The sequence below is a fragment of the Ursus arctos genome, unplaced genomic scaffold, assembly GCF_023065955.2.
Source record: "Ursus arctos isolate Adak ecotype North America unplaced genomic scaffold, UrsArc2.0 scaffold_17, whole genome shotgun sequence".
Lineage (NCBI taxonomy): Eukaryota > Metazoa > Chordata > Mammalia > Carnivora > Ursidae > Ursus > Ursus arctos.
This window is the reverse complement of record NW_026622841.1, coordinates 23,344,190-23,369,510: the sequence shown is the minus strand read 5'-3', so window position 1 is coordinate 23,369,510 and position 25,321 is coordinate 23,344,190. Positions and strand designations below refer to the sequence as shown.

General features: G+C 48.7%; 1 protein-coding gene across 2 annotated transcripts in view; it reads right to left on the bottom strand.

Moving 5' to 3' along the window:
- MYO5B (myosin VB) overlaps positions 1-20,274 on the bottom strand; it is a 345,182-nt gene extending 324,908 nt beyond the window's left edge. For both annotated transcript variants that reach the window (XM_026496295.4, XM_026496293.4), the window contains exon 1: positions 19,829-20,274. In XM_026496295.4, the coding sequence (XP_026352080.3) occupies positions 19,829-19,855 (27 nt within the window). In that variant the 5' untranslated portion in view covers positions 19,856-20,274. The remainder of the gene's footprint in view (positions 1-19,828) is intronic.
- Between the last annotated feature and the right edge of the window lie 5,047 nt (positions 20,275-25,321).

Genomic DNA, 25,321 nt, shown 5'->3' with positions numbered 1-25,321 from the left:
TCCTCCTCAGTCACAGGGTCTAAGTCCCCCATTCTAATGCTGGACATCTCAAATAGACAGGGGAGTATTCCAATCGCAACATTATAAGGTTAAATCTTAAATCTTACTTGTTTAAAAAAAAAAAATGTTTCTCAAACACCACCTAGTACACATGCTCTTGGCCCTGGAGATTTGTGTAAGGAATACACTAACTGCTGCTCTCGTGAACCCCAAGACCGAGCTCGGACAGGTATGGATGTGCCAGGTCTGGATTTAAAAAACAAAACCCAAGGGAATGGCTTGAGTAGGTGGCAAAGAAGTGTCCAAGCAGGTGATCTACAGAGGCTGGGGGCTGGTGAGTGACCAGTGCAGAGAACATGGATGCAGAAGGACCAGGGCAAGTGCACCGAGGGGGCAAGAAGCCTGCAGAGCTCCCTGAACAAGGAAGCAGCCAGCATGGAAGGAACCAGCAAGTGAGGCAAACAGGGATGCTAACGCATCAGGGTAGGCGTGGCCCAGGTTACGTAAGGTCCTATAGGACCATCACACGTTTGCGTTTTCTTCCAGAAGCAAAGAGAAGCAGCTGGATGGTTTCAAGCAGAGGAATGACAGAATCCAATGAGCACTTTCTGGAACTGATCTGGCTATGGTAAGAAGAAACTGGAAGGAGACGGGGAAGAAGCAGGAAAGCCTGTCAGGAAACTATTGCCATCATCCAGCCAGAGACCGAGCTGGGTGGGTCAGAGTAGCAAGCCCAGCAAGAAGCGAGGATGGGGCTATTTGGAAGTTGAATGAACAGGGCTCACAGATAGACTGGGTGTGGAGGGGAGGATGCCCTGAACTGGGGACTAAGGATTAAATCCCGGATCTTGCCCTTACTAAACGAGGAACAGGGAGAAGGTGGGGAGAAATAGGGAGAACATCTTTCATGGGGAGGTGGCGCCTTCTGGCAATGTGCACACTTCCACGCTGAACTATTTCACTCTGCATCATGAGACCAGAAAGATCGGAGAGAAGCAGCATTGCTCTTTCTTCAACATACACATTGTGACTCAGATTAAGTGACACTTTTACAGAATCAGAGAGGAAAAGGACCCAAGGGACCTGGTCCTACTCCCCTCAGTAAAAGAAACGAAACGGAGACCCAGAGAGATCCAAGGGCTTAGCCAAGGTAGTTAGCATCTCTAAACATCAAGTTAGATTTGCATATTACAATCCAAGTCTCCATGGGGCGCCTGGGTGGCACAGCGGTTAAAGCGTCTGCCTTCGGCTCAGGGCGTGATCCCGGCGTTACGGGATCGAGCCCCACATCAGGCTCCTCCGCTATGAGCCTGTTTCTTCCTCTCCCACTCCCCCTGCTTGTGTTCCCTCTCTCGCTGGCTGTCTCTATCTCTGTCAAATAAATAAAATCTTTAAAAAAAAAAAAAAAAAAAACAATCCAAGTCTCCAAGCAGAGCACTCTGGGCTCTTTCCATCACCCCACACTCCTTCTAGGCTACTTCCATGTAGAGCAAGTCAGTGTACATTTGTGAGTCAGCCTGAATACACCAATAGACGGGAAACTGGAAAAACCAACAGTAACACAACGAGTGACCTGTAACTTAACTCCTTTAGATACAAACAAGCTGAGTATCCAGGAAAACACACCCACACAGCAAATCTGCAGGAGATGGCACTCCCCCACCTCCACCAACCCAATCCCCAACAAGCTGCAACACCAGGCTGCCACGGGACGGGCTGGAACCCCAACCTCACCGTCTGCAGCGTTGCACCTGCCCACCTTACAGAGTAAGTCTGAGCATATCACTTGACAATTCAGTGTCCGCTCCTTTCTCTTCCCTACCTCAGAAGGCACTTGCAAACAACTACAACAACAACAAAAAAAAGACAAGTAGGTACACAACTTGGAAAGCACACAGTATATATGAAAAATCACTGTTAATAACTGATTTTCTGAAGAGGAAAAGCTGAAGCCAACCCACCGTGGATTCCTTCAAGGCCACCTCTCTCTTGCCACGTGGCTAGAATTAGGGGATTGGGGCAGGACTGTAATATAGCTTTAGATACTGATGCACATGTGTGAAGTGGAAAGGGTCTTATTTTTCTTTCATTTGGTTATACAAATGCCTCAGAGTGCTAAGGAATCGCCCGAAAGACATGTTACAACTTCAGAAAGCATCAGACCTTGGACATCAGGCCCTATTCCTAGAAGAACACAGCCCATGCCAGGGCCGCTATCAAGTGACAGGCAGAGTGATGGCGGGGGGGGGGGGGGGGGGGGATCAGAAGGCAGCCAGCCACCACAGGACATCAGGCCATCTTGGATCTATCACCAGTTAGATACTTGATCTAGAGCTAAATTCAGCTTCCATGGCGTTTTGGGGAAAGGGAAAAAAAAAAGCCAAACCAGGTCCCAACCAGCTCTCAGGGGATTTGATCCCACTTCACTGCAGCAGCCTTTCTTCTAGGAAAGAACCAGGTAACATTCTGTGGAAGTGGGTCCAGGCCAGCAGCAGAGCCCACGCCCTGCCTACCTACCTCTGTACTTTCCCTCTCCTCCTCCACCTGAACAGCCCTTCCTCATTCCTTTCCTGGCGGCATCCAAACTTGCAACCTATACATACCTTCATTCTAGAAGATCTCAGAATAAACTCAACTGAGGTGGACACCTATTTTTCTAAGAGAAACAAACTATAAATCAATTTCTTCAAGCATACTTTTATAGGTAAGAACAATCTCTAATAAGATTTCTTCCTTCTCTTACCATTTGAAATTATTCCTCTTCATCTTATTTTTTCCTTCCGAATAGTCCTTTCTACCCACTTTTCAGGTGGGCAAGTGACTTAGGTCATAGGGGTCAAAGTCCCATTCTAAGGCACTCCCCTGCAGCACCCTTGCTGGATGGTGCCCAGCCTGCTCCAACACCTACAGAGATGAAGGCCTCATCTCTACGCAAGGCAGCGCTAGTTGGGGCGGGAGGACCCTCACTGGCCACGCACTCCTGTACACCAAGCTAAATATGCCCCCTGAACACAGAACCACTGCTGACCGCTGTTTGGAAGAACTCGGAGGAGACACACAGCCCTGCAGTACTTTGGGATTATATGTAAACCCTGTGTCCCCCAGCTGTTCCTCAGATGCTACAGTTTTAGGCACCCACCCCTGGATGAGCTCCATTTACTGAGATCCCCTGAAGTAGGTCATCAATATCAGAACAGAGTTGAGTGAATCATATGGAGGGATGAATCCTGAAATTGATAATACAGCAAAAGTCACGCAGCACCAAAATTACCCCTCAAAACCCCTTATGCTCTCTCTCCATCACTGATGCACTCACTTCAAGGGTCTCCAAACTGCCCACGCAAACAGATTCCCCCTTCCATCCTACCCTCACATGGGGCATAGCATCACTAAGCAGGGTGATCGCTAACACTACTAAGATGTTCTTGTGGGGTTTTTTGGTTGTTTCTTGGAGATTGGTTGCTTTTAACAGCACACCTAGCTGCACTCCTGACCTTTCAGTGCATCCATCTAGGGGCTGGTTTACCCAAGCTGCAGGACAAGGCTACTGTCCGTGCTCTTCAAAGAGCATCAGTTCTCTTTGGGTCTGCAAGTTCAACCTTCCCCCTCTAGAACTGTGCCTCAGTCCAGGCCAACACTTCACAATGGCCCAAGAGTTACCACGGGGCAGAACTCACCTGAGAACTCTGCAAAACTTCCATTTTGAAGTCTCGAGTTTGCAAATCACTGTCTCGATACGATAGAGGTCATAAGGAGGTTCGTGGGATAGTAATCTTACTATAATACATAAAATCAATAGCATTACCCTTAACTAAAAACTGCAATTTTTGTATGTGTAAGACAACTGTATGCTTATTGCCATTTATCATCCCAAGTGAAAGTTAAAGGACAGGTTTCTTGCCTCTGTATTCCTGGTTGTATCTGAAGTCACCGTAAGTCATGGTACCAGAGCACCAGACAAACCATCGGTAACACCCATTCAGGAAAAAAAGTGTTACTTTAAGGGAATTATGAACACTGAGCTTGAGAACTTCCTAGGACACCCTGTTTAAAACCAAGCTGAAACAGCAAAACTAAAACGACTACATAAGATAATCCTAATTTTATGGAAACAAAGCCATCTTACCAAAAAAAAAGTTGGTATTAAATTAACTTTGTCCTCTAGAATAAGCTTTAACAAAGGACTACATAAAATTAGAGGCACAGTTTCATGTGTTGGAAATAGCCCTGCAAAGATTCATGCAGAGGTTTTTCCACACTTTGGGCATGACTGTGTTTATGCTCTGGAGGAATTCTTCTAGAGAAACTTTCTAAAAGGGTATAGTAAATCAACTCCTATAGCCGCTTATAACCATTGTTTAGATTTTTATATATTCCCACCTTTGCCTTCCTCCTCAAGTAGCACGGTAACTTACAGGAATCATTTTTACATCCTTACCTGATGTCAGTCTTAAGGGGCAATGCAAACAAAACTTCAGCCCTATCCTGCCCTATCCACTCAAGTTGTCAACCCTACATCCCGCTCCCAGCCCTGGAACCTGAGGCTGGAGAGAAGAGCAGTTTTCTGGGTGAAAAAAATGGGGCTCCCTTTCTAGTGAGTTCTTTTGAACCGCTCGGAGGAAGAAACCGCTCTGGAGGTGGGAAGCTCCCAGGTGACAGGGTTCTGAGCTTTATCCCCACCCACGGAAGCATGATCCTACACAGGGCCACCAGGCCTCTTCAGCCCTCAGACAGGAGACAAATGCACACTGAGGGACTGACAAGGAGCAAGAGGGGAGACTTCCTCTCAAATCACCAACTTCAGGGCAGTCAAGAGAGCCACGGAACCTCAACTTCCTACTAAGTGAGAACCACACTCCAGCACTCCTGTGGTCTTGGTAAAATGCCTCCTTGATACACTATTCTCAGACATCATTTAGTCCATTGAATTCAATTGTTAACTCCTTAAGGAGGACCAGCTTTTATGCACCTTTTACGCTCATCCTTGTGCCTGATTAAGATTCTTAAATATTTGCATCTGCCACACAACGGCCCAACCCACTGAGACAAAGACTGGAAGACATTTCAGGTGAGGGCCAGGGCAATTCCAGCACAGTGAGCTGAAAACGGACAGCCCTGCAAAACAGAGCCTCAGACACACCATGGAGCTCATGGCCCAACCAGGCACAAAGCAGAATCCGTGCCACTGTCCGCCTGCGTAACACTGCCCAGGTAGGACTGAAAACTACCAGCTTCCCCACTCGGTGCCGTGAACAAGTTCAACTACTAACCACGGTTTACCACAGTGAATTAGAATGTGAAAAGTTACCATTTCTTAAGAGGTCTACTTACACAGTAACTTGACAGAAAAAAAACTTGAGATGCAGAAGCCTCACTCACCAGGACGTGCTACCACTGAACCCTGGGCAAAGCCCAAGCAGAAGGCGAGAGTTCGAATTCCAGCATCAGGAGCTGACTTACGGAGTGAGATCAAGCGAAAAACCGTGACGGCCTACCAAGCTCTTCAGCCGGTGCTCAGCTACGTCACTGGATACGGGCCACGGGGCCAGGGCGGCTGGGGTTATTTACCTCCCTGGACACGGTGGTCTCTGGCCAGCATTTAGGCGGTCTCTGATTTGAGATGGTTCACACTGCAACCTGAGCACGGTTCAGACGGACACTCCGAGCGTCCGCCCCATTAAGAGCCTCTACCCAGCTGCCTGTTGCATAACCCCAAGGGCCTGCTGCGTGGGGTTCTGTTTCAGACTGCCTGTCAGATTCCAGGGATGTGAATGGTAGGTGATCCCTGGAGCCCTTATTAAGGATGGATTAAGGTTAAGGAAGGAGAGGCAAGGAAGTGGAGGAAGATGCAGAAGGAGGAGAGCCATAAAACACTTTAAGTAGAGGACATGGAGGAAATCTAAGAAGAAAACAATTATGGGACCATTTATAATAGGTGTTAAGGCCCATATCCCAACACTGTTTTTAGGATCTCATAGCAGGTTAGATGTGGAAGCTGCCATCAGAATCCAAGGCAGGGATTGCTAGTCCAAAAACCCAATTATAAACTCAAAAGATGCAAGCACCGTAGAGAGCCATGACCTAGCAAGAAAGAAAACCAAGCACAGGACCCATCTCCCAAATTCTATTTCACGGGGCTGAGATGCAGCAGCTCTATTTTCACTAGTTCTCCAGGTCTGTTACACCCCAAGTGAGAAAACTATGACTCTAGTGCCTAGAACACCCACAGCCTCTTCAGAGGGAAGTACAGTGTTCCCAGTGACCACCATCTTCAAAAGTTCCTTGGGCATAGAAGGCCAAAGCCCCCAGGACCTGGGTACCTGCCTAGGAACAGCCACTCAAGGGGCCCCTTGCTATGAAAGTGTTACAGCTTTTGTCATTAGTGACAGAACCAACAGCCAATCTGCTGTAGATATCACAGCCAATCTAAACCGGTACTGGAGATTCAGAAAGGGGTACTTAATCCAAGCCAGAGGGTAGAAGACAGGAAAAAAATAGAGCCAAGACTAAGGGAGTCCTGTTGGTGGACTCAGTGTGGCAGGAAATGCAGTGCTGCCACCGCTGACAGGATAACCTGGTCCCTAAAGCCTCAAAGGTCATGGCCATCTTTCTGGCCCCTGAATGCTCCACTGGCACATTAGGCTAGAATACATAGACTAGCTAAGCCCGGCCCCTAACAGCATGCTTAGGGCAGAGCCAACATTCTGAAGTACCCTGGCAACAATAGCCAAATATGCCAAGTGCCAGCGAGGGCTAACGACAGACCCAGGCATCCGTTAGCACGTCAGGGTGGGATGCTCTTCTCAAGCACAATCTGAGGCAAGCCCCACAGTGAGCTACAGACGGTTAGGTCTGGGGCTTTAGGGTTGAGAGGATAGGTGGTCTTCGAAACTAAGACCCTCGGACTCCTTTCGTTCCCTCCTCACACTTGAAAAAGGATGCATAGACATAGCCCTAGAGCCTCTCCAGTGCCGGGGCTTGGCTAGTTTAGGACCCAATCCAAGGCTGGCTTCCCCCCCCCGCAGAGGAACTAGAGCCAGTGAAGCAGCACCCCAAGCACCCCTGCAAGCCCTCACGGTCTCACCCCTACATTGCCCTGCACTGAACTGTAGCTTCCCAGAAGACAAGACCTTCTCCTAGCAACTCCAATTACAGTTCACGCGTTCTCATCGTGGCTCATCAGCAAGCCTCAGAGGGTTGTTCTAGCTTCTTACCCATGTCCCCGGTAACTGAAGCCTAGAGGCTGAGCAATCACCTAAGGTCACACAGCCGGTAAACGGGGAACCAGGGCTCAAACCCAGGTCTATCCAGCCTAAAGGTTATGCTCTTAACCTCTATGTTCCCTGTTCCTTTTATTGCCCCCAATTTGTGGTATAATACGTAGAAAATTCACCATCTTCACCCTTTTTAAGTGTATAGTTTAGTAACATTAAGTGCATTCACACTGCCATACAAGCACACACCGGGCAGCTCCAGACCTTCTCGTAAAACTCAACTTCTGTACCAATAAAATCACCCATCCGGACTCTCCCCTCCCTCCTGCAACCGCCATTCTACTTGCCCTCCGAGGCGGACTCCTGTAGGTACCTCTCATGTAAGTGGACTCCTAAAGTATTGGTCATTGGTCACGTCCTCCAGGTTCATCCGTGATATCGCATGTATCAATCTCCTTAAGGCTGAGAATGACTTCATTGTATGGATAGACCACATTTCACTCATCCACTCATCCAGCATGGACACTGGCTTGCTTTTATCTTTTGACTGTTGTGAATAATGCTGTCCCTCCCTCCTCTCTTATATCAAGTGTCTACCACCCTGCCTGATGCACAGCAGGGGGAAAGATGCTACAAAGAGCATTTTGGGAAATTAGGTGGAAGGGGCTTTCCATGTGATTTTCAACCAAAAGATAATGCTAGTAGACTTGTCATAACATTGAGGCAATTATGTCCATGTATTGGTCAGATTAACATACACATTTAAGAGGGACTATAAGTCAGTAAAACTACAAAATCCAATGAGCCTTTAGATTTTTTTTTTTAAGTAGGCTCCATACCCAGCAAAGAGTCCAATGCAGGATTTGAACTCAAAATCGTAAGATCAAGACTGTAGCCGAGATCAAGAGTCAGACGCTCAACTGACTGAGCCACCCAGGCGCCCCGAGCCTTTCACTTTTTAATCAAGCAGACCAGAACGGCTACATTCAAAGGAATCTTTTCCTGATAACCACGGAGGATCTACGCAGACCCACTGAGATCATTCCAAGTCGAGCTTAACTCCAGAGGACGACGACGAGGCGGCAGCAGCCACACAAACCTGGCACCAGCACCTTTGAGTCACTTAGTCTGTAACAGAAACGCAGGTCCGTGAACACCTACCTCACTCAACCAAACTAGTTCTCTGAGGAACTCCTGGTTATCGCCAGAAAGGCCTGCCTCCCAGGCGTAGGGAGATCACCACCATCCAAGGGGGAAAGAACACATCAGACCTGAAGCCAATTTCAGGAGAGGTGTTGAGCTCCAGCCCCTGGTACCTCTGCAAAGAGGCCACCCTGCAGCAAAAAGCACTTGTTCGACTGGCTCAACTGTGACCGGCATGTCCGGGCCTGTCTCACCGTAAGGGCACTCTCACCATTCTGGTGTGCAGTTTGTGACAGTTACGTGTATACACACGGTAAAAGGACAAAGGAGCGAGCAGCTTGACAGCAAAGAAACTAGTTTCTGGTTGAGGAAACCTTGTCCTCATTTTATAAACAAACATTGGCCCTCATTAGTGAGTATAGGCAAATTGAAAATGATGAAATCTGATAATGCAATTTATCTCCTTTTAACATACTAATACCTTCTTCAAGCTTATTCATACAAATGAACCACTGGATTGGGAGAATGCACGATCAAAAGACTCCTTTGCAGAGATGGGCTGTGACCATACCCCAGCAGGTAGAACACGCCCTGGACGCTTGCTGGTTTAGTGATCAATCCAAGGATCAATCTTCAGATGAAGACTGAGGATCACCTGTGTGAGGGAAGACACCAGAAACCGACTCAGCCTAATTTTTCTTTCCTGAGTCATCAACTCTCCTGAAAGCCACTGGCTTTGTCTGAGCTCACATGAAGAATGGAGGTCAGTATTTGTCCCCAACCCCCATCAGGGATAATGGACATCTGCCTGAGACCATTAATCAAGTTGGATTGGGAATAAAAAGATTATGCTTTTAATGTAAATGACCACCTTAGGAAAGGCAAAAAATATGTGATCATAATTGTGCATAGGTTAGGATACTCAAGAACGAGGCAGTTCTATTAGCTTTTCATGTCCACAGATGTTACTTTGCTGTTATTCCACATTCACACCTTGTGCGAAGCCTTTAGGCACAGTAATAAAAAAGAAAAACAATTATCTCCTGACAGGGGCTCCACATTCATAGGTTTAGGAAAGTGCCAGAGGAAACAGATGGGCCTTCCACCGGGTACCCGAAGCCAAAAGCCGAAATGACAGGAGAAAATGTTACAGTAAAGCTGGCTCCCTAGTGGCAAAAAGGCCTTTCCTCGAAGTTCCATGGCGTGGAAACAGGAGGGGAGTACAGAAAGGCTTTAAACCAATTCAACAGCATTTACGGAGTTTCTGCAGTAAGCAAAAACTTATCTTGGGAACCAAGGGACGGGAGAAAATTCAACCTACATCTCGAATGAGAGCAACCTTGCCAATATGCACACTCAACCATCAATTGCACATGCATAAGAAATCCAGAATTAGCTATTTCAAAGGTTTGTAAAATCTGGCTTCGTAACATCCTATTTTCAGAATCCGTCAGGTATGTAATAGTAAAGCACAGTAACGAGTATCTGTGAACTCACCATGCGATCTAGCAGACTGCTAAAGGCCCCACTCCCACTTCCCCCAGGTTACCACCATTCTGGTCCCCGCCCCCCCCCCCCCCCGCTCAGTTTCATCCTACATGTGTATGTGTGTATACGTTGGAGATTTTATATATATATCCTCCAACACGGTCCATTTTGCTCATTTCAGGAGCCCCTAGAAGTGGTATTGTTCTGTACGTATTCTCTAGAGCACTCAGGCTAGCAGCATAAAAGCTGAGGTCATATTTTCTAAGCGTACATCCTATCATTGGCAAGACCATACTGGGGCCTGGTGGCCAGTTATCGAGAGAGTCCCACGTGAATGGCCAGGGCACACAAAGTAAAAAGCTGGATATGGCACAGTTCACCAGTTCAAGGATTTTTACCTTTTCATCTTCCCCAAAGGCGACAAGTACCCAGGTCAGAACACAGGGAACTGGAGTTCCGTCCGGTACGTTTACCTGCTGAGCCTGGTCGCCAAGCCAGGGGACCGGAATTTGGTGCCGAGAACATAAAAAGGCAAGTCTCTGAATTCCATGCAGAAAGCATCTGGACATTCTTGCTCACTTAGGATTTCACATCACAACACGTTTTGGCAAAAGCTCTCTGGGAAAAATCGTTAAACTTTTCATGATGGGCCTTTTCATTCCTTCCCCTAACTCCAGGCAAGGAGAGACCAGGCTCCAGGGTCCACGTCAGTACCAGAATCGCTCGTAAGAGGGCAGTAATTTAGGAGCCAGTGAATACACGTTAAGAGGAGCATTATGAGCCAGTAACTTGGAGCTCAGATCTCGAAGCTTGATCATTCCCACAGCAAATTAGCAAGATATTACCAGCGCTCATCTAACGCCAGGATACAGACGTGAGGACACCCCCCCATGTCCCACCTAAATTGCCCCTGCTTGGGGGTGGCTTCTGCAGCGCTTGGACAAAGCCCCTGAGAGGCACCTACGCTTATGGCAGAAAGTGGTTTGGGTCCCGGTTATCCCTCTATAAGGCGCTCTCCTCAGATGCGGGGAAGAGAAACCTCGTCTGAGATGGCCCGGACTAAACCAGCAGACGGGAAAGAGCTTCCCACAGTACCATGCCTGGCTCTCCGCTTGTATCTTAGACTAAAATGCTCATTAGACCCCAAGCGCGGATGGAAAGATGCTCTTGCTGTGCAGTTGGGGGACTGGGGGCACAGAGCCGGGCGAAGTGCCTGGAAAGGAGTCAGAGTGGTTACATTTACAGTCCACCAGGTTTACACGGCTTGAGTGTCCTACACCTTTTCTCACGTTTAGCTCTTCAAGATGTGAACCCCTCGGGGGCCAAGAAGGTCTAAGGAAAGCCAACAATTATGCCTGCATTTGGGACAGTGTGAAGACGCACCAGGATGCCTGTGGAGTTGAGTGTGGTGGTGGCAGAAAGACAAAGCACAGAGCTCCTAAAGGAAGGAACTATAGGGTCTGACCATCTGCCCACCTTTCTGTATTCAGACCATCCTTTCTCCTCTGGGAGGATTCTCTGCTGCTGGGGGCAGGGCAGTGCTAGGTAGAGAGCACCCTCCGTGTGGACTCTTCTATACAGATGTTCCACTATCAACGGAACAAATCCTCGTGGAAGGCAGAAGTTCGCCGCTGGCCAGACACCTGGGGGTCATAGTTCCCTGGTAAGAGGAGTACAGCCTCCAGCCAGCCCGTAAGCCGAGCTCCACCACTTGTAATGGGAAGGAGTTAGTATTGAGTTAATACATAGCACTTAGAACGAACCTGGCTCAAAAAGGACTCCTTGAACATTAGCAATCCTAGCTCCTTGAATCTGGGTTTTCATTTTCCTTGGGTGAATACCCAGTACTGGGATTACTGGGTCATATGGTAATTCTATTTTTAGTTTTTTGAGGGAATTCTATAGGTTTTCCATAGCAGCTGCACCAACAGTGCAGGAGGGTTCCGTTTTTTCCCCCCAATTGTAGAGACACGTGCAAGCTCTACATGGAGAAAAATATATGCCAATGTGCCTTTTTAAGGATCTGTATGTTTTATCCCGAATATTCTGGTTTCTAGGACTTATTTCTAAACATGTTCAATAAGCAAAAACTTAGTTATATACCTCAATACAGGTAAGAGAAGGAAAATTACAAGTAAACATGCTAAGCATATGAAGAGATGCTCAATCCTCCAGGGGAAATCAACTTTAAGTCAAAAGTGAATCAGGGAGTGTAAGTTTAAAAACAGCAACAACGGCCAGTGCTGGGGAGAGGTGAACAGAGCAGTTTTCTGGAGGCTACTGGTCATACTAAGGACTAAACATGCATGCCAGCAATTCTACTCTTAGGAACTTATCCTAAGTGAATAATTGAAAGAGGTTCCAAGAATGTTATGCAACATTTTCCACAATAAAAAATTATATCAATGTTCATCAAAATGGGAACAGTTAACATTATGGCAAATCCATAATATGCCATATTATACAGCCATTAAATGGTAAAATTACCTTTATACGCTACTGGGGTCAGGGGGGTGCACAAAGCTGTAGATTAAGATCTAGAGTAATATCTACAGCATGATCCCATTTCTTAAGTATACATTATACTGTACGTCAATAAAGCAGTGAAGCCTAATAGAAACCAACTACATATGGAATCTTAAATTTTTTAGTAGCCATGTTAAAAATAGGTGAATCCAATACCTTAGCCCAGTACATCCAAAGTATTTCAACATTTAACCAACGGTATAAGTAGATTTTACATATATCTTTGTACTAAGTCTTTAAAATCGGGGGGGGGGGGGTTGTTAAATACTTCCAGCTCCTCTCTATTTGGGCCAGGCTCCTTTCAAGTGCTCAGGAACACCCTATTGAACACAGTTCTGGAAACTATACATAAGTGATTAACAGTAGTGCTTTCTGGGAAAGAGATTAACAGAGCCTTTGCCTTTCCTACATTGTAGGAATTCTTTCAATAATTTGTATTAACGGGGGGGGGGGGTGGAAGCATGGTAAAAATGTTTAAGTTTCCCTTAAGAACTTCAGTGAAAGAGCAGAAAGCACAGCTTCAAGTGAAAACTTCATTCAAATTGCTCTTGCTCATTCCCCAGAGGACAGTGGAAGAGAGGAACCTTTTAGGCTTCTGGGAAAAGGCCAGCACCCAGCACTACGACTCAAGGGGGGAAACAAGCTGATCAACAGTTAAGCCCACACTGCACCAGGCAGTCACTTCGCATCTTAGAGCACGTGATCCTCCAGGAGTCTTAGGAAGCAGGTACCATCCTGGTTTCAGATTTTTAAAAATCTTAAAAAATAATAATAATGGCTCAGAATGCATCTATTCCAAGGTGTCAGAGCTAAGCATTTAACCACATACCCAGGACAGTCCGTACCAAGATCATGACCAGACGCCAGGACTGCCCACCCCAAGGTCATAATCTGATCTTTATTAAAATCATGTTTAAGATTTGCATTTCTTTAGAGAAAAATCTCACCCCATCCTTTTTATTTGTAAGAACCCCCAGACCCTAACATTTCTCCTTTAAGCTCATAGATCCTCAAAATATATGTTCATCTAGGTGGAAAGGTGTTTTTTTGGGTTTTGTTTTGTTGTTTTTTTAAGATTTTGTCAGAGAGCACAAGCAGGGAGAGTGGCAGGTTCCCCACTGAGCAAGCAGCCCGATGCAGCACTTGATCCCAAGACTCGGGGATCATGAGCTGAGCCGAAGTCAGATGCCCAACCGACTGAGCCGCCCAGGCGTCCCTAAGTGGCAGGTATTTTTATCGCCCCAAACTGAACAGGTTAAAAAAAAGAATATCAAGTATTCCTTGCCCCATCCCAACCTTTCTGTCCATCCTCAAGCAGCAAACTTCAAGCTCGTATTTGACTCCTCCTGCCCTTGCCCACATAATCAGACATTTGTTGAATTCTAGGCTCAATAATCCCTAAGCAGCTATAAAAAAATCAGTATAAGCATACCTAGCACCCATATCTTAGTATGTATATACCCCTCAAAGAAAACTGACAGACATCACTTTAACTGAAGGGATACCATCAAAAATGGGACACGCTGATAGCACAGATCTCCTGAAATGGGGCACTAAGACCCATCGCTCCTGATGCTTTCTTAGCAAAAATTCCTAAACTCCATGTAAGCAGAACACATCAGGGTTATCCAAACTGAAGGCCTTTCCACAAGACAACGGACCAATACTCAAACCACCAATGTTGTAAGAGAGAAGAAACTGAGGAACAGTTCCTAACTGGAGATTAAAGGCACTAAGATGCTGAACAATGTGGAATCCTAAAAGGGACCCTGGCCCAGAGAAAAGTCATTAGTGGAAAAACTGGCGAACTTCCAAAAGGAAGACCCAGTTCATGCTGTATGAATCTTAATCTCCCCATCTCAACAACTGGGCTGTGCTTATAGGAGGTGTTAACATTGGGGGAATTTGGATAAACACGCCAACTCCATGGTATTCTTTTTTTGCAACTGTTCCAGGAGTCTAAAATTACTTCATGATCAAGAGCTAAGCTATTACTATGGCTACTACCCCCAAATCAGTCTTGCTCATCCCTTCCCCCCTTGCTTCCTCTCACTCTCCCGTTGCCTCCCGGTAATGCCCTCCTTCCACCCTCCGTGCCTATTCAAATCCTGTTCATTCAAGGCCCAGTCACAACCCACCGCTGCTAAAGGAAGCTCCCCCCCTCCCCCGGCACACAGGACTGCTGCCTCCACAAGACACCTGTAACAGTACCTGTGCTTCTCCCCGACCCACGGGTAATGCTGTATTGTTAACTTTGTGCATTTTAGGTTTTATTGCCCAATGACAATGCAAAATGTTTGTGCAGACAAACCCATCAGAACAGATGTTTTGCTCTTAAATGGACTGCTTTTTAATGTGGTTTCTGGGAGCCTACCGAAATATATAATGGGCCAACTATTTCAACTAATACAAGTTTACCTTGAAAACTATGTATACTGAAATACACTATCACTTAGGGAAAGCTGGATTCGGACTTAAAGGTTCTAAGCATTATAGTTTATAGCTGACCATTACCACAGGAAATTAAAAAAAAAAAAAAAAACCTTGCCAGACCTTAGAAAATGTATTTTCTGGGGCGCCTGGCTGGCACAGCGGTTAAGAGTCTGCCTTCGGCTCAGGGCGTGATCCTGGCGTTATGGGATCGAGCCCCACATCAGGCTCCTCTGCTGGGAGCCTGCTTCTTCCTCTTCCACTCCCCCTGCTTGTGTTCCCTGTCTCGCTGGCTGTCTCTGTCAAATAAATAAAATCTTTAAAAAAAAAAAAAGAAAAGAAAATGTATTTTCTACTCAAGGAGGTGCCCTGGCTCTCCAACCAGCAAGTGAATGCTAGCTCTATGAACAAAATAAGTACAGTGGTATACAGAGAGAGACTGACCACACCTGGAGCTGTCAGAAAGCCTTCTAATGGGTGGCTTCCCTGCAGCTAGTCAAGTGAACTATTAGGAGCACGTTAACTCAAAGGAAACTGGAAGAAACTAGCAGCCAGAATGCAAGCTTTCCCGAGAGGCCCAAGGGGGGAGACTTGGTGTCAGCAAAGAGCTACAAGGAAATTCCAGCAGGACCTGGGGCAGGGGGATTTTAGGGTGGAATCGGGGGACAAGCTCTTAAGCATCTCTTAAGTACAAGGCACAGTGCTAAACACACCAGAGGCTCCCAAAAATGCATGCCAGGTCCTCTGCTCTCTAGGTGTGCTCAACCTACCTGGGGACAAAGGACAAGAACCACTGACAAGGGCGTTGGGGCAGGGCAAGCTCCCTCGGTGCATTCCCATAACAGGCAGGGAACATGCCTGGAACCAGTGACAATATGCACGCAAACTTTGGAATTCTGACGCTCACCAGCAGCGCCAAGAAGAGCCTGCTGGCTTTACAAGCCCATCTGAGGAAGGGGAGCAGACAGGAAAGGGAGTGGGAATTAGGGATGGGAAAGGCAGCAAGAGGCAAGGAGGAAGGCAGGAGCACGTGAGCGGCCTCTGTGCGGCTACCTAGCTTCATAGGACCATAAGGAAGCCAAAGCCCTTGAGTTTCTCAACATCCACTCAGCCAAGCCACCATGGTTCCCCGAATCAGATCCTAAGATGATGATCCCGGTTCAAGCGATCCATTAGGCCGTGCTCCCAGGACAAAGGGATAGGGAGGTGGGACAAGGAAGGGAAAGGCGGCAGACAGTGGAACTTTGGCTCAACCTGCACAGCTCTGGAAAGAGGAGCCGCCTCACTTTAGGGCAGTCCTGTTTCCAAGGTTGGGGGGTTTGGAAGCTACTGCCGTTATACTCCCATTAGTTAAAGGGTGGTCCAGGGCAGGGGGTGCACGCTCAGGCTCCGGGAACCTTTGACAGACACAGGTGCTAGCAGGAGTGAGCAAGTACCAGGTGGCGTACAGGAGGAGGGTCAAGGGCCGGCAGAGGGGCACTGCACCTGCTTCCGCTTTCGTGCCTACCATCACCACTTTGCTGAAATAGCACTTGGAGCCAACAGGTAGAAGTTTGAGTCCTTAGTGCCCCCAAGGGTGGCAGGTGGCTCCTGCTGCTTTCCAGACTGACACCTGGGAGACACCTGCATACTGGATGCACAGGCAAAGCAGAGGACAGAGCCCCCATTAACATACACAGGGTGGGTCCACCAGTGAGCTAGCAGCACTCGACAAAGTCCACTGCTCACACACCACTCAATTAAAAAATGAACTTGCTTCAATCTGGCGACCTCCCTGTCACTCTGCTGGCTAAAGTCAGAACAGCCTGCTGAAAGACTCATCTGAAAGCAATATTTATAGAAGGGTTCTTCTGGATGAAAAACAGACTTTTCTGCAATCATCACAATGAAGTTGTACTTCCCATGCTTGCACGTGCTCCGGTGTCTTTCTGGGACCTGTACAAATCAAATTAGCCCATGTTTCCAACCCACAGAAGTATGAATACTTGCCACATACATGCCATTTGTGACACAACCGCCCATCGTCAGCTCCAGCTTTCCATGAAGAGTAAGAGGGGGCTGACTCACCTTGACATCACCCTCAAAGTGTCTGACATAGACTCTTTTCCCACCCAGAAAAGTCTCACTGGAGGGAGGGAGCAATTTCTCAAAGGTGAGGTGTTGGGGTCTTCTGAAAACAGACATGCCCATTAATGGGAAGTTGGGAAGTAACCACTGTCAAGGACTAAAGTCCAAAAGTAATTCACGTAGCATAAGAGCCTCCAGTTGAAGCCTGCAGATAGGCCGACAGCAAGAAAACAGTAGCTTGAGAGAAGGGAAAAAAGGAAGTCTTTCCTAGAATAAGAAGGAATAGACTAATGTATTAAGCGTACTTTCAGGTTAATTTATGCACCTAAAGGTCTCCTTCCAATATCATCTTCCAACTAGGTCACTAAAGCAACAGGTATAGTCTTAAAGGGCTTTAATATTTCCATCCCACTTATAAATGCTGTTGACATAATGGATAATTATTTCCATCATGCATAATACATTACAGTGCGTGCCTGGATCCAGCATTCATCACGTTAGACCAGCCTAGCAAGTTAAAAGGGGGAACATTGACTTTTAACACACTAAAATGAAAAAAAATCTTCTCCCTAGGACGATGAACCTCAGCAGCAGGCACGACTTCTCTGTAATTTGTGATTCGTATGCATACGGAGAAGCCAGCCTAGCCAGTAGGGTGATGATAGTTAGAAACAATGCAAGGGCTTCTCGTAGTAAAGCTTAAGTCTGTTTAACTCTGCCAAGGAACAACTGCTCAAAATTCAATCTGGAAGCTACCGGGTGAGCCACAGGAAGTCTCAATTTCAGATTCATCTACCTAAAAGTGATTAAGAACTAGAAACCCCTCACACACCCAGATAAAGTCCCCCAGCCCCTCAAAGGCATTCTAATACTTGGAGTTGATGTCAAACCCTCACACCTATGAAGCCACTTCAATTGAATTGTGTTGTCCCAAGACGTTTTTCTTAAGACAGTTTTAGTCCTTACCACAAGCCCAGAAAATTACCCTCAAACTTTGGCTCCGACTTCCACTAGGGTTCATTTCTAATAGTTAACATGCAATACACTCATTTATCTAACAAAAAAAATTCAGTGTCTTCTCCTGAAAGTGCGGGCTATTAAAAGCAATCCGATCTTGTTTTTCAAAATCAGGGCTTTGAAAGTTACGGGTTTGTTCAGTTATCCATTAGCTTCACGTAATACAATTATTTGATAAAGGACTCTGCGGCACATGGCAGGTACGGGCGTTGAGACGCTCATTTTATTAGGCAGGCAGTCGAGAAGTAAGTACCTCCGTGCATTTCAGTGTGTAAACGAAGCAGCGCTTTGCACTCCACTTAAGGTGTCCCCGTCCTTCTCCCCACCCCCGCTAGGATCCAGTTCTAGTCTAAGTTCCTGACAACCCGCTGGGGCAGGGGCGTGGGGGGACTGAAAGCCGGAGCTTTGAGGGCTCCTCCCAAGACACACAGGGCTAAAGCGGGTGGGGGCACTTTCCAAAGCCAGAAGCGCCAGAGATTTTCACCAAACTCCCCCCCCCTCCCCCGCACGCCGCCCTTTTCCAGAAGCTGTTGCCCATCTGCAATCTGGGCCGGGAGCCCCGGTCGGGGTGGAATAAGTGTACAAGGCTGCCGGGACCCCACCCTCGGCCAGGTTACAGCCTCTGCAGCCACCCGAGTGTCACACCAGCTCGCCGCTCTTTTCCCGGGAAAAATTAGAAAATTCGTCCCACGAAGCAGCCAGACCCACCCCGCCCCAGAGCTCGCCCCGCGCGGGCCAGCTGGGAGCAAGAGCCAGGCGAGGATGCGGAAGTAGCTCTTCCTCCCCGCCTAGACCTGTTGGCCGGGGCGGGTCTCCTGCAAATCACACACCCACGCGCGCGCACCACCCCCACACCCACTCTGCACGCAGACGGATGCACAAGACATTGGCAAACAGGTCACAGCCCCGAAAAGACCGGGCGTGCAAACCTCTAAAACTTACTGAAGGGGGGAGGGGCACAGGCTTAAGGGCCCCGGCCCGTCCCCGTCCGATGCCAAGCTGAAACCCGAGTAGGGCCCCGCGGCGGTGGCGCGGCCGTGGGCACTCGGGGAGGTGGCGGCTAGTCCCGAACTTTAAACAAGTGCCGCGGAAGCAGAGCTTCTCCACCCAACCGCACCTGTTCCCGACCGTGGGGGCCGAGACCCGCACATCCCCGCTGACCTTGAGGGCATCCTGGAAATCCACACTCCACCCCCAGGTCAGCGTTCCTCCAACCCCCTTCTCATCGGTCACTGAAGCCTTCCTGGTACCCAAGCAGAGGGGCAGGCTCTAGCGCCTTCCTCCACCAAGTTAGGAACGCGCTTCCCTGGGGTCTCCGCAGAGTCTTTGAGCATCTCCCTCAACCCCTTATCTCCCTCTCCACCCCAAACCCCTCATAGCAGGTTGGGTCCCCTGGTCTCCACCTCAAGTGTGCGAACATCCCCTAAGTGCGGGGTTCCCCCCACTGGTGCGCTGGAGCAAAGGATGCCTTAGAGGGACGCCCTTGCAAGCTGCCGCTGCAGAGCGGCTGGAGCGGGGTCCACGGGCAAGGGAAGGGGCGGCAGCGGGGCTGGCCCCACGCCCCGGGCTCCGCGCCGGCAGGGACGAGCGCGCCCCCCCCCCCCTCCCCGGCCACAGACCAGGAAGTTTGGCAGAGCCAAGGCCAGGAAAGGGACAGCAGGGCGTCGGGGAAGGGGTGACGAGTCCTGGCCGGGGGCAGAGCTGCCGAGCGGGCGCCGCGGGGCCGCCGGGAGCCGCGGCCAGTCAGCGCAGGACGCTCCCGGAGCGGCCAAACTTTCTCTGCCACCCGAAGTTCTGGGTGCGGGGGAGGACGCGAGGGGGAGGCTGCTAGGCGGCTCCCGGGACCGCTCGAGAGGGCGCCCCCAAGGGCCGCGGCGTCCGGCAGCTCGCCGCCCTCACCCTCACCTGGGCGGCCGGGACCGCGGCGCGTGGCCCGCACTCACCTGGCTGTAGAGCTCGCTGACCGACATGACCCCGCGGACCGGCCCGAGCCGGGGCACCGTGCCTGGCGTGCGGCCCTCCCTCGTGCCCCGCCAAGCGGCTGGTCCCGACTCCTCTCCGCCCTCCGGCTCTCAGTCCACGGCCGGCCCGCCTGGCGCCATCTTCCCGGGCCGGCCGAGAGTTTCCCGGTGTCTCTTCGCTCTCCGCGGGACCTGCTCCGCCGGCTTCCTGGAGGCGCCGCAGCCAGCTCGCTCTCGGCCGGCGCGACCTTTACTCCCGCGGTGGCGACGCAGCTGCAGCCGGGCAGGAGTTGCGGGCGGGGGAGGAGGCGGCGCGGCGCCGCTCCCCGCTCAGGTATGGGAGGAGGTGCAGGAGCCCGGGAGGGAGGGCCAAAGACCGAGGAGGAGGGCAGCGGAACGGGCGGCCGGTACGCTGCGGCCGCCGCCTTTGAGCCCTGCGGGGGCCGAGCTGGACGCGCCCTCCCGCGCCCCCGCCGCAGCGGGGTCCACGGGGCCGGGGGCGGGGCCGGGCGAGGAACCGGCGCAGGCCGCCCCCTGCTGGCCGCCGAGCGCACGCCGGCACAGGTGCGCCCAGGGTGCGGCACCTGCCGCGCCACGCTTAGCTTGCTCTCGGGAGAAGCTGGGCAGGGAGAGTGCAGACGAGAAAGAGAAGTAACAGAGGGCGAGGGGGAGGAGGAGGGAGGAGATAGAGAAATAAAAGCGTCTACGGCTGAAAGCTTCCATACATTTTCCTCCGGACTTTACGTGGCTGCGTTCAAAATTCTCGTTATTAAAATTCAGTTCTGTCATGGGATGTTATAAAAGGGGAGTTGGCTGTACCAACGATGGTCTCCGTCTAACAGAGCTCCCTGGGCTAAAGTCCTTACTAGAGAAGTGGGATTCGTAGCTTCTCTGTTTGTTTTGCCTGTTTCACCGAAGGCTTCCAACTAAACTAGCCGCCCCCACCCCCACCCCCAGCAGAAGATTGATTGTTCGCTTTTCTGGAAAGTCTTACCTTTTCTTCTCTCTTACGTGCGCACTCTCCAGCTCTGCCACTTTCCACTTCGTTTTTTGTCTCCCCCCACCCCATGGCATTTGGCTGCCTGCTGCAGCGTCAATCCCTCTTCTACCTACAGTAAAAAAGGAAAACTCAGTCCAAAGGCAAGTAGGGGGTGGAGTTGGCGGAAGGTAAAGCAGGTACTGTGGAAGAAAGGGACCTCGGCTTATCTAGAAGATGGTATTTGTACCTGCATGAAGAGTGGCCTCTGAGGGTAGTTCCTGGCTAGCGTATACATCCATCCCCGCCGCAGAAAGTGTTCTGGAACCACACGCCCTGGAAGGTGCTTTTTAAACCCTTCCCACTTAAGACCTTCCCATTAGAATGCAGGAGCTCCATTTAATTTACCTGCCCAGCCCTTCACAACTGTGCCTCCTCAATGAGCTTTACCAGATCCAAGGTAGGAACCCCACCCTCAGGAATTCTGATTGGTGACCAGTGGGACCCTAGTGTCTGAATCTTTAAGCTCCTCCCTAATTCTAAAAGACTGTACTTCCAAGGTTGACAAATGCAGTGACCAAAGCTCAGAGAACTCTTCTTGGATTTGAAATGGAGCCTTCATATCACTGGCTGGAGCAGAAAGGAAATGGCTCCACCACTGATCTCTCACTCAAAAATCTGTCTGCATAGATTCCTTTCCTGTTTTCTAGTAGTTCTCCAAGTGTGACCCCCTGGGCTATCAGCATCACCTGGGAAGTTTAGAGCTACAAATTGTCAGGCCTCAGACTTACTGAGTCAGAAAGGCTGGGGGTGGAGCCGGCACTCTGTTTTCATACCTCTCTAAGGAATTCTCCCCTTTTGGGTAAAGAAAAACCCCTTGCTAAAGCTCTGTCCCCACCTCTGCTCTGGACCTTCTCGGCTTCACCACCACGCGCCATCAGGGGTCTCTGTACCAGCAACTCTTTCTCTGTTCTCCTTTCCTGCTAAACTTCTTCAGGTGGTAGCTTGTACCAGCTGGCTCCACTTAAACCCAGTCGTCCATGATCCATGGGTTCTCAACACCTTCTGCACCTTTACAAAAACAAACGCCTGGTGCCCACTCCCAGAAATCCTGATTTTACTTGTCTGGGGTGCTGCCTGGGTGAAAGGATTTTTAAGAGCTCCCAGGTAGTTCTAATGACAACCAAGGTTAAGAATAGCTGCTTTAGTCCCTTCCTAAATGATTCTACTCACCCCCCATCCTACTGAAATTGCCTTCTCCCTCTGAATCCTGGGGTAGTAAAGGACTCTCCCCACTCAGGTTCAACCATCTCCTTAGCGTCTCTCATTTTTTTCCTCTTGCTTTTCCAGCCTCTCTAACCATACCTTCATGATGTCCTTTTCTAACTCTGTTTGCTGGTTCTTCAATAAAACTGTGGCCCATTTCCCAATCTCTTCTTCTCATCCACACACCCCCCATCTTGCCTCTCACTGCCTTGTCAACTCTCAAATCTAATTCTAACCTCACTGTAGACCCACCTTTCCACCTGCCCAATAGACAACGCTAGCAATCCCTCCAGGACCTAGCATTTCCCTGAAACTCATTTATTTCCATCCTTCCTCCCCACCCCCAACTTGCCTCCAACCTTCTAGCTTCTATCATACCTGGCGAAGATTAAAAGCTCAGTTCATCCTGACTAACCTGAATCACCTCCCTGAGGAGAATCTTACTCTTGGCCAGAGCTTTGTGAATTTCTAATCTCACAATCAGATGTGGTCTTTCCCTCCTTTGAATAATAATGAAGACATTTTAAAATTTACTTTGTGCCAGGAAACTTGCCAACTGCTTTTCTTCTGTGATCTTCTCTGAGCCTCGGAGCAATCCTCTAAAGAAGTTTGAATAATAAATCTATTTCACAGATGAGAAAGGTAAGGCCCCTGGGAGGAACATTCTGGATCAGAGAGCAGGCCCTCAACTACACTCTGTCTCCCTCTAGAGCCTAAGCACTTGCTTTTACGCTCATGGTTCAACGTGTATCAGGATGATGGGTACCAGGCGGTGCTAATTCCATTGGTCCACGTGTGGTCCGTGAGTCTGCATGTTTAATAAGTATCCCAGCTGGTGTAGGGTCCGCTCAAACTGAATTCTCCCAGTAGGTAAATGAGTGAGCGTGGAAGTGGATTCCTTGCTCATTGAGCCTCCAGACTGGACTTGAAGCCCACGACCCCAGCTGACACTTTGATTGTAGCCACGTGAAACGTCCTCAAGCAGAGGATTCAGAAACGCTGTGTCTCAATTAAAGACACAGAAAATAAAGTCTGGGACCTGCAGAAACTGTGGGATAATAAGCGAGTGTTGTTTTAAACCACTGAGCTTTGTGGTGCTTTGTGAAGCATCAAAAGATGACTAATAAAATCACATACAAAGAGTGTTCTGTGATGACTGGCTTACTGGTAAGAACTGCATCCCAGCGGTTTTCTCTCGTCCCCTCGTGGCAGGTTGCTTGCCCGAACGCTCCTACCTCCAAGGCAGCCGTCTCCTTATAGCGTGCGTGGTCCCCTGGCGTACGCCAAGAGCTTTCAAGGAGTTCTAGTCCATAATCTGTCTTAAAGGAGTCAGTGTCCAGACCCTAAGTCTCCATGTGCCCTGGCAAATCTAGACGCTGATTTGCCAACAAACAGGCCGCCAGTGAGGGGGGCTCATTATCTGATCTCCCTCCTCACTTCCCAAAAGAAAGGTGCGGTTCTCAGTCCTCCTGAGGAGTTGGATGGTGCTTTACTGGGGCAGCAAGAGCCTCTAGGACACCAAACAAAACGACAGTTAGAAACTTTGGTGTTGATAACATGAGCGACTCCTAAAGGAGCCAGGTATTCCATGCAGGGCACGTGGATTCCAATTCTGTTATCAAAAAAAACTGAAGAAAGACCCAAACCAGGTGTCAGCCAGCAGGTTATTTTCTTTAAAAGATTGATTTATTTATTTGAGAAAGAATGCATGTGATGGGGTTGAGAGGGTGGTGAGGAGCAGAGAGAGAGGGAGTGAGAAAAGCAGGCTCTCTGCTGAGCACTAACCCAAGGGGGCGCTAACCCAAGGGGGCTTGATCCCAGGACCCCAAGATCATGACCTGAGCCAAAATCAAGAGTCAGACACTTAACCAGCTGAGCCACTCAGGCGCCCCTGTCAGCCAACAGATCATTAAAAATAATCTTCTGATGAATCACTATGTGATTTTTGGCAACTCTGAAGAATACAAAGAATTGAGGGACGGTATTCTAACAGAACTTCCTTTCCCGTCTATTAATGTATATAAATATATAGCACCTATGTCGATAATGAAAATCAGAATAGATTTTTGAAGTTGTATAAAAACGCCATCTGTGATCATTCAGTTCAGGATAATAATACTAGGCCACTAGAAATGGTTTAAAATATATTAGTTCACATACATATTTTTGTTACAGGTAAGTATTATAGGATGGCTGTTAAAAGAGTTTCTAGCATAAAAATGTGGACCAAAATTCTGTAGAGAAAGTGGAATGGAGTTTCAAGCTCAAAAAAATGAATGTTTAAAGAACTTGTTTATGTGTTCTCTTTAACAAGCAACAGAGGGTATCAAATTGCTGTGCCAGTGAGAACCCATTGAATTTATTTAAAAGAGTTTATTTTATTTTAAGCTGACAATCTGTACAATATGCCAAAAATTGCATCTGCTGCAACTATCTGAACTTATTAAAATTTTAGTTATTAAACTAAAAATGTGTGGAAACATGACATGGTTTTTCAGAATCCCTTTGGAGAGCCTGAAAGCAAGAAAGTCCAAAGCCCATCGAGCAAGCGGCAGCCTCCTGAACAAACTACCAAATTAAGTCTTTATTAGGAATATAGGATTTATTTTTTTTTTAAGATTTTATTTAATTTGACAGAGACAGCCAGCGAGAGAGGGAACACAAGCAGGGGGAGTGGGAGAGGAAGAAGCAAGTTCCTAGCGGAGGAGCCTGATGTGGGGCTCGATCCCAGAAAGCTGGGATCATGCCCTGAGCCGAAGGCAGACGCTTAAAGACTGCACCATCCAAGTGCCCCAGGAATATAGGATTTAAAATGGCATTAACTGGGGCACCCAGCTGGCTCAGTCGGTAGAGCATGCGACTCTTGCTTTCGGGGTGGTGAGTTCAAGCCCCACGTTGGGCTTAGAGCTTACATCATCATCATCATCATCATCATCACAGGGGCGCCTGGGTGGCTCAGTCGGTTAAGTGTCTGCCTTCAGCTCAGGTCATGATCTCAGGGTCCTGGGATCTAGCCCCACATCGGGCTCCCTGCTCAGCGGGAAGCCTGCTTCTCCCTCTCCCACTCCCCCTGCTCATGCTCCTGTGTGCTCTCTCGCTCTCTCAAATACAAATAATAATAAAATAAAACAGCATTAATAGCCTTGGTGCCGTGGAATGCTTTCAACTTTGCAGTTTCTTCAGGGTCATCTCTGAGTTTTTCTGAGGGCGACGCAAATGTATTTTTCCGCTGT